This window comes from Papaver somniferum, chromosome 9, assembly GCF_003573695.1.
Source record: "Papaver somniferum cultivar HN1 chromosome 9, ASM357369v1, whole genome shotgun sequence".
In the NCBI taxonomy this organism is placed as follows: Eukaryota; Viridiplantae; Streptophyta; class Magnoliopsida; order Ranunculales; family Papaveraceae; genus Papaver; species Papaver somniferum.
This window is the reverse complement of record NC_039366.1, coordinates 199,913,463-199,931,475: the sequence shown is the minus strand read 5'-3', so window position 1 is coordinate 199,931,475 and position 18,013 is coordinate 199,913,463. Positions and strand designations below refer to the sequence as shown.

Here is an 18,013-nt window from a genome sequence, read left to right as displayed (position 1 = left end):
ATAAAAACCTGCCGACCCTGGGACGGTCGACAAGGTCGTGTGATAAATACAATGCTGACCAAAGGAGTTGACGCCAAAAAAAACCACATCCATTTCATTCATTTGTAGTACTCCAAAGTACATTACAAAAAACACGATTACAAAAGTACTCTAAAAAGATTTCTTATTTCCTAATCATAATCACTCATCACTCAAATCTATTGGAGGGAGTTTATTCTAATCTATTGAACCTCCTTTAGTCAAATCTATAGGACATTCCTTAGACTCATCTAAAGCATTCCAAAGGTGCATGTTGTCTTCATAAAGTTTCATCCATTCCTTTCTCTTGTTGAATATGAATTCTTCCCAAAAACTAAACCTACAAAGAGGAGGTAATGGACATTCTTTGTTGAGTTGTAGACCAATAAAATGATTATTATCCACTAAATCCATAAAAATTCTTCTATACTTGAGCTTCTCCACACAAACCGCATGTTTTGGTGCAAATGCTACACTTAGTTCTTTACTAAAAAAATGTACTACGCATGACCACATATCCGTGAATAGATGGCCACACTCCGGCATTCTCAACCAATGCTCCCATTTGATCGCTGCATTTCCCTCTGGGCCTTTAACACTAGTAAGTAATTCTTTAAAAGTCGCTTTTTTGTCCTCCATCGAACCTTCTAGCATCATTGAGATATAAAACTCCTTGCCTTTTTCAAGTCGGGCGGCCATGTTCTTTCTTATGTATTGACATTAAGTGAGATTCTCCTCAACCGCTCCACCTAGGTGTCCCAATTGTTGGGAGGTAACGTGAAACCCACAATTTCCATCCTTTGGGACGTCGTCGGTACCAATAACGAACTCTCGAATAATTTGAGGGAGTTTTATGCGATACTCTTCCAATACCGGTTTTACTACCTTCATCAGACGACATCTTTTCTTCACAACACCTCCTTGACTTGCTTAACTCTCAAGAGGTGGAGTGTCATTTGGATTCAAGTTTGAAATGGTTGGTGTAGTTGTTTCTTTCCTCGGCCGACCCCTTTTCTTTACAACAACTTATACACTTGCTTGACTCTCAATAGGTGGAGTGTTATTTGGATTCAAGTTTGAAACCGTTGGTGTAGTTGTTTCTTTCCTTGGACGACCCATGTTATTTACATCTTCCACACTTGCTTAACTCTCGAGAGGTATAGTGCTATTTGGATTCAAGTTTGAAATGGTTGGATTAGTTTTTTCTTTCCTAGGACAACCTCTTTTCTTTGTAGCCATATCCTCTTTGTATTCCGTCTCGGTATAATAATGTCCGGATGGATCGCATTTTGTACTCAAATACTCTTTAATTTAATGCCTTTCTTCCGCCCTTGTATTTGTGGTAGGTGGTCTACCTATTGGATCTTGTTTCCCCGGTTCTTGAAGTTCTTCCATAAAAGGGTAAACAATCGGCATCAACTTGTGCTTCATAGTTTGTTTGTCCAACCTATTCAACGTTGGGTACTTATCGAGGATTATTCTCTCAAGTTCCATGTCGCCAAATTCTTCACTGGGATCTTCTCTTGGATCCGATTTGAAATATAATTTCTTTCAATAAGGATCAATATCTTCAAATCGGAATCGGAGTTTTATACCTACCAAGCATATGACGACATGGAAGTCTAATAGCCTTCATTATCCAATACTTACAAGGAGTACTCGGGTCATCATACTTTTGATACAACTTGAGATGTTTCATCATAAAACGTATTGCCCCATGCGAGACATTGCAATGTATTCCAACAAGAAACCAATTATCCTCCTTAAACTCCTTCAACTTCCGGAACCTACTTTCTTCGAATTACTTTCTTATCTTGTTGATATCATTATTAGTGTACTCGTGGATAACATGTTGCAACCTCACAATCCCATTTTGACTTGTGAAAATTAGACCTTTTAGTCTCCCATGAGCTTGCTCTACCATACATGTGGACTCAAGTTTGAAATGTTTACAGTCGTAAGTAAAACATACACAAACCTCTCTTTGTGTTGTGTCAACCATTGCCTCTTGAAATATTCCACTACTTTGGGGTAATTAGTGCCCCAATCATCCTCGAACTCGTTCAAGTTTATCTTATATCTTGCCACACTCATCTACCAAACCAACTTATCCCACGCTTTCATGAATAACCCAAATTTGATCTCACCTTCTTTCCATTATTCGTCTTCGTCTTCTTTCTTTTTCTCTTCCTCTCTTTCGTTGTTAGTTAGTTTACTAAGATCATCTTCCTCTTTTTCATGTTTAGTACCTTTCTTTGCCTTTGGCTTTTGGACATGATTCCTACATTCTTTCTAAGATTGAATTGTATATGCCAAGTACAAAGCAAATTTTATGCCTTGGGAAAAACTATCCTCACGGCGTTCATCAATGCTTGCTCATTGTCGGTCACTCCAACCCCAGGAGTCTCGTCTTCGTGGTAGAAAAGATTCAAAGTTTCCAATTCTCAAATATAGTTATCATCCTTCTCACAATCCATAAAACATCATGCCACCGTGAACGATTGCTTATCCGAGGTTTGTCTTGCAATGTTCAACAAAGGCATGTTGTACCTATTCGTCTTATAAGTACAATACATGAACAAAACTTGGTAAAAGCACCAGGCCAATTGAATCATATCGGGATGCTCAAGAAAAATACGATCCACCTTCCCCTCCAATGACTCATGGTGTCTCAATGTGTAGTTGTATTTGTGTGCCAACCATTGTGATTCTTCCATTACCTTTCTTCCATCCAATTCAATTCTTTTGATAGTTGCTTTGGCCGCATAAATTGTAATAAATGAATAAAGGTTATTCTTGTCATCCCTCTTGAACTTAATAAGGAGCTTGCTTGTTTTAATTACCCAACTTGTTTTTACTTTTTCGAACTCATGCAGTTTCAACTTGGCAACTTGGAAGTGCCAACAAGACTTTACGGATCTTTATGGTTATGCCAACCAATGTTAACTTTATTCATTCTCCACATGTTATCGGTGTCTTTGTTCATCCAAAAAATAATATTGAATGGGCATCCACACTTCTTTGAATTCGTCTTGTACACCCTAGTCGTCTTCTTATCATACACATAACCCTTTCTCTTGTAACTTGCATCTGGCGACCCACTAAACTCGCATACCATTTCAAACCGAGAACCTTTTTGTTGGGTGTTTTTTACTAGAATGCACATATTCTCTTTTGCTTTCTCAGTAACCCACTTGACTGTGTCGTCTTTTTCCTTCCATTCCAAAGCAATAATGCGCGGAAGTATCAGAACCCTTAACATTATAAGCTTGAGGCTGATCCGTCATCGGTACCAATGCAATCTATAAAACATCACAAGTTAGTTGATATGTACTACCATAGTCGGCGTGGTCGATATATAAAAAAATAACGACTAAAGAACAGCCGGCATGGTCGAAGAATAACACAGTGCCGAGTAAACTATAGTCGGCAGGGTCAACGTAATCCCAGCACTGCCGGCTTAAACATTTTCAAATCACGTCTCCTATGTTGTAAAAATCTTATAGTCGACAGGGTTCAAATTTTCGACCTTGCCGACTAAACACTGCTCATAAAAAGTCGGGGCATTCGGTTATATATACCACGCCGACGCTTACAGTCGGCAGGGTCGATAATCGTCGACCTTGCCGATACTGGGCATCAAAAGTGAAAAAAAAAACCAAAATCGATCATTTGCATGGAAAAATCACAATCTTCACCACATAAGTTGTGTACCCGATTAATTGCAGCTCTCTTTTCTTCCTCTTGATCATTAGATTCTACGTTTGGCTCATGACATTCATCACTTCCATACGTATCTTAAGCTTGAGTAAAATAAAAGTGAGGATCATGCATATAATCCATTTGATCATGATTTGGTAGATCATTATATAAGTACTCATCTATAGGAGGAAAATTAGAAGACTCTCCCACTTGAAAATCAGGATTATAATCACTCATGTCACAAATTTCTCAAAAACCATAACTCCCCCACCCCCACCCCCACCCCCACCCTACCCCCACGAAACTTCCTCTACTACTTCATACTCTTTCTTACTCTCAATTATTTCCAAATACACACATATAAATCAACTAACTAATCTAATCGTATCAATTAAATTAGTGTTAATCATTGCAGAAGCAATTTAGCCATTTCGAAAATACAAGGTTATAGGGTGGCTTCTTTTACTTCAAATTGACCTAGCTTTTATCTCATTAGGTATAACCCAATTAATCTGGTTATACTCCAATTTGGCCAGGTTTATAAATACTGTCTTGAAAATATTGAGAAAATTCTCGACTCAGCATCCACAATGAAAGGGAGATTCGAACTTTGTTCTGAATATTGTTGTTCATGGTGGTTTTTAGCTTAGGGTTAAAATCATAAAACCATACTATGATATGACGTCACTCTATAAGGAAACGGAGCCGTGAGTACCAATAGAGCATTTATTGAGCCTTCCAATACGTCTAGGAGAAAACTACCAGGGTACCTTTTTTTATGTATTTATTATGTTCCACGACAGAGCCCTCAGTACTGATTGGCATCATCTTCGCTCATGCCAGCCGCGCATGCTATCCAAGCGTGCTAATCACACATACTTCATATTTTAATGGGGATTTTAATAAAGTGCCACACTTCCAATTTCATGTTTAAGAAAGTGCCACCGTTTTTTCCAGAATTTATTTAATGCCACACATTTGACTTTTTCCGTCCAAAAAACTGTTGACATCTACACCCTCGAACCATATCACTATAACTGAGTTAAACCACATGACGAGTCAATACCGAGTTAAATCGTGAGTCGGAGCTAAATCAATACAACTCCAAAGATGATTTCAAATAATGTCCAATTACGTCAAAGCAACTGAAAAAAACCAATTTTGATCCACGTCTAGAAGTCGCAAACAGCCAGCCGCGATCTCATATCTCAATTTGTTGTAGTCTTCATTCTCGTCTTCAATTCGCTAAAACCCTCAAATCCGTTGATGTTGTTGTCACTGCTATCACCAGCAGTTACAATTCTCTATCAAGGCCAAGCTGCGCATTCCCGGTTCATTGAGTTCAGATGTTCCACTGGTTGCAATTGTTGAAGTGAACATCATCTCCGTTTAACTTCAAAACACTATATGAATCTCGACCAACAACCCCCAAAACCCAATTTGATTCGTAAATTTCACCATGGCCATGGACGAACTGCAACTTCTATGAAATTGAACGAACCCTTCATTAATCTGACAAGCCATGAAGAACTTGTATTAGGCATGACGAAACCTAATCCCTGTAAATAACCGTAATGGTTTGCATCACAGAAAAGGCCGAGGGGGAGGAGGGGATTAGGAGATTTTACAATGGAGGGAAGAAAATAGGAAAAAATGGATTGATCAAAGAAACCCAATTCCTTCACTAGTCCTGAATAGCCTATAAAATCGTTGGAGCTTAATCTTATTCTCGTTGAGTACCCATTGAGACATGGATCATGGTTGCATAGAACTGAGGCATATATCTGGGGAATTCTGTCGAGCACTTGACCTGCGACTTGTAAACTGATGTTAGTTCGTAACTTGAAGACCAAAACCAATTACTTCCATGCAGAGATTTCACATTTAATCAAAAACCCATATATTTCTAATCATTGATAATCTCAGTAACATCTTAATTTCCTCCATCTATCAATTTAATCAATGGAAACAACGACTTATCCTGAAAATTGGTCGACTGGATATGAAGCTTCAGAACCTGGTTACAGAGATTAAGTGAATTGAGAATTCGAAATCTGATTTTTGAAGTTTTAGAACCTGGTTGGTGCATAAGTTCTGAGATTTGAGTTTCTTCTATTTTCACTTCTTGTGATAGATGGGAACCATCTTATAATGAAGACGAATCTACACTCATGAGTTTTATGAAGAACATATGGTTGAACAAACTTATGATGAGTAATATTCAATTGAAGATGATAAAGATCATTGAAATCTATACGAACAACAACAGTAGTAGAGAGGAGGTGAGGCAGGTTGTTCGTTTATTGGTGAGTGATTGTGATATGTATAACAGGATTTGCAAGGGTAAGTATGTAAAATACAACAGATTTTCTTGACCTAGTCAACGAAAAAGACCAAACATGTGGCTCCTAACGGATTGGCTAACGGTAGTGGCATTTAATAAATTTTGAAAAAAACGGTGGCACTTTATTAAACCGGAAAACCAAAGTGTGGCAGTTTGTTAAAATTCCCTATTTTAATTAGGGTTTCGACGCGCTAAACCGTAATTTCTACATCTCCGCGCCAAAGGCATGCCAACCATGCCAGCCGCATCTCCTCGCCAATGGCATGCCAACCATTCCAACCATGCTAGCCGCATCTTCGCGCCAATGGCATGCCAACCATGCCAGCCGCACCATCGTGCCAATGGCATACGATCCCAGCCACATCTCCGCGCCAAAGGCATGCCAACCATGCCAGCCACACCATCATGCCAATGGCATGCCATGCCAGCTGCACCATCGTGCCAATGGCATGCCAGCCGGACCACCGTGCCAACGGCATACCATGCCGGCCACATCTCTGCGCCAAAGGCATGCCAACCATGCCATCCACACCATCATGCCAATGGCATGCCATGTCAGCCACATCTCCGCGCCAAGGGAATGCCAACCATGCCAGCCACATCTCCGCTCCAAAGGCATGCCAACCATGCCAGTCGCAACATCGTTCTAATGGCACGCCATGCCAGCCACATCTCTGCACCAAAGGCATACCAACCATGCCAGCCACAACATCGATCCAATGGCATGCCATGCCAGCCACATCTTCGCGCCAAAGGCACGTAAACCATGTCAGCCGCACCATCGTGCCAATGGCATGCCATGCCAGCCACATCTCCGCGCCAAAGGCATGCCAACCCTGCCAGCCATGCCAACCACTCCAAAGGCATGCTATCCGTGCCGGCCAAACCCTAATTTGGCCGTGCCTAAAACATTGCCAAAGCCATGCTGACCGTGCCTCACGGCCGCTGGATGCCAAACGAAGGGTTGCAACAATCAACGACCACCCTTCCTTTTGATATGCAAATCTTAGCCATACAAGTTCGCCACCAAACGCGTGGCAACTTCTGGCCCAATGCCAAAAAAATCCTAATTTTGGCCACACCTAAAACCCTAATTTTGGTCGCGCTTAAAACATGCCAAAGACATGTCGGCCATGACTCCATGCCGCTGGCTGCCAAACAAAAGGTTGAAACAATCAACGACTACCCTTCTTTCTGAGATGCAAATCTCAACCGTACAAGCTCGCCACCAAACCAAACAACTTGTGGCAAACTCTTGGATACAATGCCAATTCTTTGGTCACGGTGCCAAACCCTAATTTTCCCACGCCAAAGTCATGCCGGTCATGCCACCATGCTGCTGGCTGCCAACAACCCTCATGAATTCTTCATGAGTTTTACTTTCGGGATATTTTCACCTAGCTAGCGATCTCAAAACCTAAATATTCCAACTTTAAGAGATACGAAATTCTTTTCCGTGCAGAATGAAGGGGCGGACCATCAAAATCCGAGTCTGTACGAGAATTCTACAACTATTCTAGTAAAGGGCGCTAATTAGGGTTTCAGCATACCAAACCCTAATTTAGACAAAGCCGCACGCTGCCAACGGCTCCCTTCCAAGCCGCAAGCGCTTCCCTTCCAAGCCTCACGCTGCCAGCGGCTCCCTTTCAAGCCGCACGCTGCTAACGGCTCTCCTCCAAGCCGCAAGCGATTCCCTTCCAAGCCACAAGCGCTTCCCTTCCAAGCCGCACACTTCCAGCAGCTCCACTTCACGCCAAATTCATGCCGGCCATTTAACCGTGCCGCTGGCTGCCAAACGGAAGGTAGCCACGATCGACGGATACCCTTTCTCCTGAGATGCAGATCTCAGACGTACAAACTTGCCACCAAACGACTTGTGGCAATCTCTTGTATACGGTGCCAACTCTTGGTCACGGTACCAAAAACCCTAATTTGGCCACGCCAAAGCCATGCCGGCCATGCCTCCATGCCGCTGGCTGCCAAACAGAAGGTTGCAACAATCAATAACTATCCTTCCTCCTGAGATGCAGATCTTAGCCGTACAAGTTCGCCACCAAATGCATGGCAACTTCTGGCCCAATTCCAAATTCCGTGGTTTATTCCAAAACCTAATTTTGCCACGCCTAAAACATGTCATGCCGGCCATGCCTCCATGCCGCTGGCTGCCAAACGGAGAGTTGCAACAATCAACAGCTACCCTTCCTTCTGAGATGAAAATATCAGCAGTACAAGTTCGTCACCGAACCGGCAAGCCTCTCAATTTTAACTTTCCAAAAAATAGCAACATGCTACACGTTTTCCACGAAAACACTCGAGACATCAAAACATGTCACAAAATGGGGGATGCTCATCACGGTATTGGTCTGGCGGTTTACACCGTGCGGCATGCAATACGCCCGTTATAGGAAAATGTCATAAGAGTGAGGCGGTTAGTAAATACAAGAAGTAATGGTGAAACGTTTCCTTCATTATGGAAACATCAATTCCAGGCATTATCCGTTACCGCTTTCTTCTATTACTCAACCATTTCCACTTCTTACGAGGCCAAGGTACGTTTCGTTGCGACTTGTATAAATAGGTCTCACCTATTTCCACCAAAGACAAGTTTTGGTCAGGAGAATACAATACTCAAAAATTACCTGTTAGCTTTCCACATTGCTATAGTTTCACCTTCTTATACGAGTCGTAATACAACCACTCTTCGAGAATCAACTATTCTGTCTTCAACACTCTCTTCGCTTCCCTCCATAATACCAACCCTTCTCCTTCACGTTTGTGACCGAAGCAAGTATGGAACTTCCATTTCTTGGTTTAGGCCGGATTTGTACAGATTTATCTCTCGAATCTAAAGTACTCCCGTGCAGTACATTGTTTAGGGTTTAGACTCGTTTCTCACCCACACACGAAATCACCGAAATCAGCAGAAACTGTTTTCACCCTCAAACAATTGGCGACCACAGTGGGAGGTCAATCTCTCGGTTACAATATCGATTTCCAATTTCCAGTTTCATCTTTCAATTCCGATCTCAAGATGGTAGAAGCAAACAATCCGCTCTGGAATCAATGTCTCAGTTATCACTCGACGAGGAGTGACTGAGGACTTATCACGGTTAGTACGACTTCTTCTGATTCAAAATCACGGTGTAACGTGTACCCCCCTGTTTTAGTCATGGAATAGATTCCCCCCTCCAATACTTTACAAGCAAATACAAAATTTTATCAATAAAGAGAGAAAGTTTGATTCTTTCTTTTTTTGAAGATACCCTTTTCCTATTTATTTTATTCATATTCCGCTGGTAAATTTTAGGAATTCGAGCCAATCAACTGGATCTAGTATAAAAACCCGAATAATCTCATTTTTTAATTATTCAACCATTTCATTTTACCGAGGTCAAAAGGGTAAAAAATAAATTTAGGGGCGGTCTAGGAAAAAAGCTTATTTATATTTTATTTTATTTTATCAATACTAATGCACTACATTTTTTCAAGACTTCAGGAGGAAACCTAGGGGTATGCCTATGGCTAGGGTTTGCATCAATATGGAAGAACAAGCTAAAGGAGGAACGCTGGAATATGCTCGTTGTGTTGCTACTGCTTTGTCGCTAGCTCCAAGACGAGGGAATAAAACTGATGATACGGGATAAAGAAGATTGGTAGCGCCTTTTATAGGCATGATGTTTTTGGAGCTCAAATGGAGGAAGGTTTCCTATTTTTGGTTACACATGGGAAGAGGCAACCAGGCCCGCTAGCAACGCTCCATGGCGCCAACAGGCCGTGGACAAGCTAGCGCCGAGAGACCGCCAACTCCATCTCCACGTCCCAGCCGGCACCATCTCTGAATCCTAGCCGACGCAATCTCCGCGTCCCCTCCACTCCTAGCCAGCGCAGCTTGTATCTTTCCAGCGCCAGCAGATTGCATCCTTCCAGCTAACAACTTGCATCTTTCCAGCGCCAGCAGATTGCATATTTCCAGCGCCAGCAGCTTGCATCCTTCCAACGCTAACAACTTGCATCTTTCCAGCGCCAGCAGCTTACATCCTTTCCAGCGCTAACATCTTGCACCCTTCCAGCGCCATCTTTTCACTCCACAGCCATCCAAAGTCCAGCGCCATCTTTTCCGCTCCACAACCAGCCAAAGGAGTGTCATCCTCACCCTTCGAACAACTTCATGGATCCATCACTCCGTAATCAAAACCGCGCCATCTCTGCACGATACACCTACAATCACAAGAAACAGAGCCACTTCCACGTTTCTTCAAGTATGACAGCTCCAACCGTCACCAGAGCCGCCGCTACTCCACCATCAGGACGAGAGACTGAAGGATCCAAAAGAATCCGACCTCCTTTTATCAGTGTTGATTTGATGGAAAGATAAAAGGTTCTCGTAAGGCTCAGACAAACATAGCTATAACTCAAAAAAAGATACCTATTTTCCTCAAAACACTGGCGGAGCGGCCACCACAAGAGTCATGTCAACCCAAGAGGGGGCTGACAAGGGATAATTTTAACATCGGCGCAGGCACTTCAGCAGGACGTGCGTTTATAGATGAAGAGGCTCGCTTTTATCTTGGATGCCCAGTAGAAGGGAATCAGCAATCCAATTTCATAACACGTAAAGATCAGGAACGACTTCTCAAAAATTGAGGCAAAGGAAATCAACAACCCTCCCGAGTTCACAAAGACCCTCTTCCCGTCAGGAGCTGCATGATTTCTGGGGACTTCGGCCGAAAAATCGTGCAGTCTATGATGGAACATTTATGTGAGATTCTATATTTCTCCAATGAGCAGTATCAAGACATATTTGCATCCCTCAACTGCACTGCATCAGGAAAGCAGTTGTTTCCAGCCAGGGAAGACGTTCTCAAACCCCCAGCCTCTCCTGGAAAGCACGATTGATAGATGGACCCGGGGACTCCTAACCAATATTCACTTGAAGGATGTCGAGTTTGACAGAACTCTGAGTGACGCGGTCTCCGACTTCAACATTGTAACCGTCAAGGCTTTGATAATTGCAAGGCGCAGTTTCAACGTTTTCTCCAGCAGCGGATCCGCTTCGACGTTCGCTCCAGCAGCCGTTCCGCTTCAACGTTCTCTCCACAAGCTTCTCAAGGATCCAAAGAAAAAGCTTCAGTGGTTTTTCCCCATAAGTTTCAACGTCCTCTCCAAGAACCGAAGCCGCGTCAACGCCTCCTTCCTGTCAAGGATCGTGTCGTAGTTGCCACTCCTTCTTTATAAGGATCGTGTCGTATCCACCGCTCTTCCTTGCCGAGGATCGTGTCGTAAATGCCACTCCTTCCTGCCAAGGTTCGTGCCACCACACTCCCCTTGTCAAGGATCATGATCGCAGCCAGCCAATTTCCGTAGCCGTGGCCACCTTTTTTTCCATTCCACCAAAGCTCGCGGTATTGGATATTTTGCTCGCTTACGCATTCAACCAATGTATTTACTTCCATGGACGCCCATACAATTCCACTCAACCTACTTTGTTCCCACGACAATGTAGTCTCTTCTGATCACATCTGCTACCAAGAACCGGTGCCGCTTGTTTGTTGATACCAGCCAGAGCTTCACTGTAGCACGACCATAAAAGATGGAAACATGTAAAACATACTTGGGTACTGAGGATCTACATGGAATCCCTTCACTGTCAAAGCTCAGAAGACACGGTCAACCAAAAGGTCATGGCCACGACAAGGTCAAAATATCATCACCTCTCTATCTAGAAGACGCCTGTAACACTTTACGAGGACGCGGTGGATCCCAAGCCTGCTCAGAGGAAACAACTTCAAAAACTAAAGAAAAGTGCGACTGGGGACTGCTCATCATAGTCCATCCTAACGACCATCAAAGACTCATGAGATAACTCCAGAGACGCGGCTGAAACATTTTCTTAAAGAAACAGAGAGAGCCACGATAAACAACACAACTCTCTCATTTCTACCTCTTCGTTGTCCAGAATATTTCGTCCATGTGATATTCTGGGCATCCCAGCGTCACATCCAGAAGAGTAAAATAAGCTTGTATCAAATCCCGTGGATGTGGATTCAATGCGATGCAATGAAAGTAGGCTACACATGGGGATTACCAGCACGGGACGCTTTCACTCCCCTCAACCAGGTTATTTCTGATTTCAACATCATCACTGTCGAAGTTTTACGAGCCGTAGGAATTTCTCAACATGAAGCCGTATATGTGCATCGAAGACTCCAAAAGAACGCCACAAAGATACACTCACATATTCGGCCATGCCATCAGATCCAACATGAGTATAACTTGGTACTGCTCACCGCATCTCATTCCATATGATAGTCCAAGACTCAGAAGATGGTTCGAAGGATGTCGCTTGGAACAAAGTTCCTGAAGACTTGATAGAAACACATCGGCAACAGAACAGTCTCCCAACCCATATATTTCATCCAATGGCTCCGGAAGATTTCGACCATACAAGCATCCACAGCATATCATCATCGCGATTGGAAATTCCTGGCGTTGAAAAACCTAAAGTCGAGGATAGACCGACGATGCAACCACAATATCCATGATTATCCTTAACATGATCGTTATCGAGCATATATTTCATCCATCCACCCCAATAATGCGATGGAGTTTGGTAAATTTTGGAATCCACTGGAGAGACACTGCGGACGAAAGCAGGATCCGGACGAATAACAGAAAATAGAAGAGGCTCGATACCTCTTTCCATGCGAATGGAGTTTCTAGAGTTTGCACAGAATAAAGATTCCTTCTTGATCCATGAACGGGAATAGATGACTGGGAGCGACTATGTGATGGTTTATCAAAAGTGATTGTAATAGTGGTAAAAAGGGGGTCTTTTCAGACTTGTGAAGGAAACAATTTTCAGATTTAAATTAAACTAAACAATTAAATAAATTTGTTTCAAAGTTATAAAGAAAACACCAAGACTATAGATTCCACCATTGACCAATTAATTGATAAACTCTAATCAATATTCATGCAATTTTTCTTTTAAAGTGATTCTAATATTTGCCTCTAATAGATTTTTGAAGTAATAGCTGTAAACAGAAAGCATGAAACATCAAAAGTTCTAAAACCCAGCATATTCCATCAAAACAACTCACAACTACTCAATTAAAATCAAATTTTCTATTTTAATTCCATGCAAATAATCATATAATAATATTGCAATTAAATAATTAAAATAAAATTATACCTATTAATGTGGAACAATGTCTTCCTCCGTTGCCTCGAATAATGGGTTTAGCTCCTCATATTAATAACTTGCTCAAGATACATGATTATAGCCAAAAAGTTGATTAAAAGATGAAGAAGTACTAAAACAGAAAGTTTAAGACTGACAAAAAGCGTCACAGAATAACGATAAGGGAAACAAGGTGTCGCTGCCTCAGCCGTTTTAAGACCCACAGAAGCTTGTCGTTTTCACTGTTGATAAACGACTGTCTTCTGGAGTCCGTTCTTCGTGTTCTTTAGGATCTTCAATGGCAGCAGCAGCAGCATTGTAACTCTTTGTAACTCGATTATCTCTTCTCTGCAGAACTCCAAACTCTCTCCTCCCAGTTTCTACCCCTTCTATGACTTAAACCCAACTATTTATAGGCTTTGAATCACCTTGAAACTCGATCAAACTCGTTGGAAATCTCCATTATTCTCTACGGGCAGTTTGAAGAATAATCCTCTTCTTGTTGCGTTCCACCCTGTTTTTAGCTATTCTCTCGTCTCAAATATCTTCTAGGACTTGGACTCAACTTATTTGAAGTATATCCCACGCAAGAAAATCCCTTAAATCTCTCAAACTAATCTCAAACCCTAAACAGGGACCGTGTTGTTGTCTTGACTTTGTGTGGATTTTCCGACTTACCCAGCCCAATTGGATGGGTATAGATGATTGCATTAGGCCTGTTATGTCTTCTAGAGTCCGTAGGTACCAAATATGCCCATTGAATCTCCTCCTAAGTCGCTCAAATATCTGCTCAAAAACTGTTGTCGTTGCTGCCTTTTTTTCCGCCAAAATCCAGTTTTGAAACTTTGAAGATGACCTCCCCCTATCCAGTTCCGATGTCCCTTTAGTACATGCCCTGAAATGGGGTGCCCCTTATCCAAATTAGGGGTGCATTTAGCAATTCTTCTGGGATGTTTTCCGCACTTTTTCGGGGTTCCTCCGGGGTATTTCTAGGGTACTTCCGGTACACTTCTGGGGAGCTTCCGGTATGCTATCTACGGAGGTCCAAATGCCATATTTTTAGCCAATTTCGCCGCAAAACCTTATTTTTCCAAAACACCTACAAATAAACAAAATAACCAAATAAGTACAATATCGAGCACTAACAATATATACAAATGAGCTATATTAGACACATAAATGCGTCTATCAAATACCCCCAAACTTATTATTTGCTAGTCCTCGAGCAAAATAAATAAAAATAAAATCCTAACTCACTGTCGCAGGCATCGTCGATTGCATTTAGCGTATGCAATAAGCCTTTAAACCCCTACGTGGACCTAGCGGCCGAGTTATAGTCTCGGGAGGGCTTACCAGAGATATACCCACAAAATCTTTATTCAAGACCCTAACTATCTATGCAAAACCTTGGAAAGCACTAAAGAACCTCCTTGGTTGGCATACTTATTGATTACAGGAGGAAGTACCCTGATGCGAAATTCCAATTGTTGTACACGAGTTTGCACTCAAGCATACTAAAATTCATATAAGTGACAGAGCTCTACTCAGATAGTTTCTGGACATCATAACCGGAGTCAACTGATCACATGGATAGATTAAGAAGATGGATGTAGAGAAAAATGTAGATGATGTTGACTAAGGTGAACCTATACTAATGGACTGAGATACTGGTCTGGACTAATATCAACATACTGGCATATACAAGGGAACCAGTGTTCGATAATCCTAACTCTAGGTCAACACAACTGGCATATACAAGGGTACCAGTGGTCGACTTTATTGAATTTTATTCTGTTTGGTCTAATGGTCTGGTCTCAATATTTTATTTTATTTTGTATCTCAATCACTCTATTTCACCCTAGCAATGGTAAAAAGGTAAAAACAAAAGAAGCGATTAGGATTCTTTCGATGTTTCCATCACAAGATATGGAGAAACTACCATGTTTTTTTCTAACACCTGAGCTATGTGCTTTTATGAATAGACTCTTCTAGATGTTTCCATCTAATCAGATTGGTTCCTCAACTCCTAAAACCAAAATGCTTCCATCCACTTAGATTGGTTAGTGCTATCCTTAATATGCATAAATTTCTAGGTTCTGGAGTTTATTTATTGCAACTAAGAGCCAAAAAGTGTTTCTTCCCCACCCCCAAACTTAAATCTAACATTGTCCTCAATGTTTCTAATGAAAGAACAATATCAAAAGTGAAAATAACATGAGGAATCAGTAAATAGAGAAGTTCGGAAAGATAGTACCTGGGTGGAGCGGAACCAAAAACCACAAAAATATTATACAACATACAAACCGCCTCGATGGTCAATCAAGGTAAACAGGGTCCTCCAGAGGGACCTCCTCAACGTCACCTATAGGAAAAGGCTCTAAAAAGGGCTTCAATCTCTGACTGTTAACCTTCGAAGAACTACTACCATCTGGTGTCTCAATCTCAACAGTGGCGTGAGGAAAAACAGTACGGTCCACAAAAGGACCGGTCCACCGAGAGCGCAACTTCCCGGGAAATAGATGCAAACGAGTGTCATACATAAGAACTTTTTGACCTGGAGAAAATGACTTTCGTAAAATATTCTTATCATGCACAAGTTTCATTTTGTTCTTATACTCCTTAGCACTATCATATGCATCTCTACGAATCTCGTCCAACTCATTGAGCTGGAGCTTTCTGTGAGCTCCTGCCTTGTCAAGTGAAAAATTAACCTGCTTAATAGCCCAATAGGCTCTATGCTCTAACTCAACAGGCAGGTGACATGCCTTTCCAAAAGCTAAACGATAAGGTGACATTCCAATGGGTGTTTTAAACGCAGTACGGTAAGCCCATAAGGCATCAGTAAGCCTCGACGACCAGTCTTTCCTATTAGGATTAACTGTTTTTTCTAAAATACGTTTAATTTCCCTATTGGAAACCTCTACCTGGCCACTAGTTTGTGGATGATACGGGGTAGCTACCTTATGTGTAATACCATATTTCTTCATCAAAAGCCTAAAAGGTCCATTACAAAAGTACGACCCTCCATCACTAATTATAGCTCGCGGTGTACCAAAACGTGTAAGTATATTTTCTTTCAAGAACTCGATCACAACCCTATGGTCATTGGTTTTACATGCAACCGCCTCAATCCACTTAGAGACATAGTCTACAGCGACAAGGATATAAAGGTTACCAAAAGAATTAGGAAACGAACCCATAAAGTCAATACCCCACACATCAATGACCTCAACAATTAAAATAGGGTTCAAGGGAATCATGTTCCTACGAGAAATGGTTCCTAATTTCTGGCATCGCTCACAAGTAACACAGTAACTGTGGGAGTGTTTAAACAACGAAGGCCAATAGAATCCACACTGCAATATCTTAGCAGCAGTCTTCTTAGCACTAAAGTGACCTCCACAAGCATGATCATGACAAAAGGAAATAATACTGGACTGGTCACTCTCCGGTATACATCTCCTAATAATCTGGTCTAGAAAATACTTAAACAAATAAGGATCATCCCAAAATAAGTGCTTAACCTCGGCTAAAAACCTAGAACGATCTTGTTTACCCCAATGTTGGGGCATTCGACCAGTAACAAGATAGTTCACTATATTCGCATACCAAGGTGATTGGGTAACAAGGAACAGTTGTTCATCAGGAAAGCTATCCCTTATATGAAGGGAATCATTTGGGGAACTAACAACTAGCCTAGAAAAGTGATCTGTTACTACATTTTATGCGCCCTTTTTGTCTCTAGTGTCTGGAGAAAATTCTTGCAACAATATGATCCATCTAATCAATCTAGGTTTGGTATCCTTCTTACACAAAAGGTATTTCAAAGCAACATGATCAGTATAGATTACGATCTTAGAACCTAAGAGATAGGGTCTAAACTTGTCTAGAGCAAACACGATGGATAAAAGTTCCTTCTCTGTAGGGTATAGTTCAACTGGGCCTCGTTTAGAGTTTTGCTAGCATAGTAAATCACATGAAGTAATTTGTTTTCTCGCTGACCTAGCACAACACCAATAGCATAATCTGAAGCATCACACATGATCTCAAAGGGTAGGTTCCAGTTGGGTGCCTGGACTATGGGGGCAGTAGTGAGTAAAGTCTTAAGCTTCTCAAAGGCCTCTAAACAAGCATCATCAAAGATAAACTTAACATCTTTTGCAAGCAAATTGCAAAGAGGTCTAGAAATTAAGCTAAAATCCTTAATAAATCGACGATAAAAACCTGCATGCCCTAAGAATGACCTAATATCTCTTACGATTTTTGGGACCTGTAAAGTCTTAATAAGGTCAACTTTGGCTTTATCTACCTCTATACCCTTAGAAATACGATATGCCCTAAAACAATTCCAGAACGAACCATGAAGTGACATTTCTCCCAATTAAGCACTAAATTCTTTTCCTTACACCTAGTCAACACTAGTGACAAATGATGCAAGCACTCATCGAAAGACGAACCAAACACTGAAAAATCATCCATAAAGACCTCTAAGAACTGTTCTACCATGTCTGAAAATATGCTCATCATACAACGTTGAAAAGTCGCAGGGGCATTACAAATCCCAAAATGCATGTGTTTATACGCAAAGGTACCAAAGGGACAGGTAAAAGTGGTTTTCTCTTGGTCTTCTGGGGAAATAACAATCTGATTATATCCAGAATATCCATCTAAAAAGCAGTAGTGACTATGTCCAGCTAATCTCTCTAGCATCTGGTCGATGAAGGGAAGGGGAAAGTGGTCCTTCCTAGTGACCTTGTTCAACTTCCTAT

At 41.6% G+C, this 18,013-nt stretch overlaps 1 protein-coding gene across 1 annotated transcript; it reads right to left on the bottom strand.

The window, feature by feature from the left end:
• Positions 1-216: 216 nt before the first annotated feature.
• LOC113313092 lies at positions 217-717 on the bottom strand. The gene has a single exon (XM_026561814.1). It carries the CDS (start codon positions 715-717, stop codon positions 217-219), a length of 501 nt encoding a protein of 166 aa, XP_026417599.1.
• Positions 718-18,013: the final 17,296 nt, after the last annotated feature.

What these genes read in the sequence shown, in the direction of transcription:
- LOC113313092 (XM_026561814.1), bottom strand. Translation starts at nt 717, where the DNA reads ATGGCCGCCCGACTTGAAAAAGGCAAGGAGTTTTATATCTCAATGATG.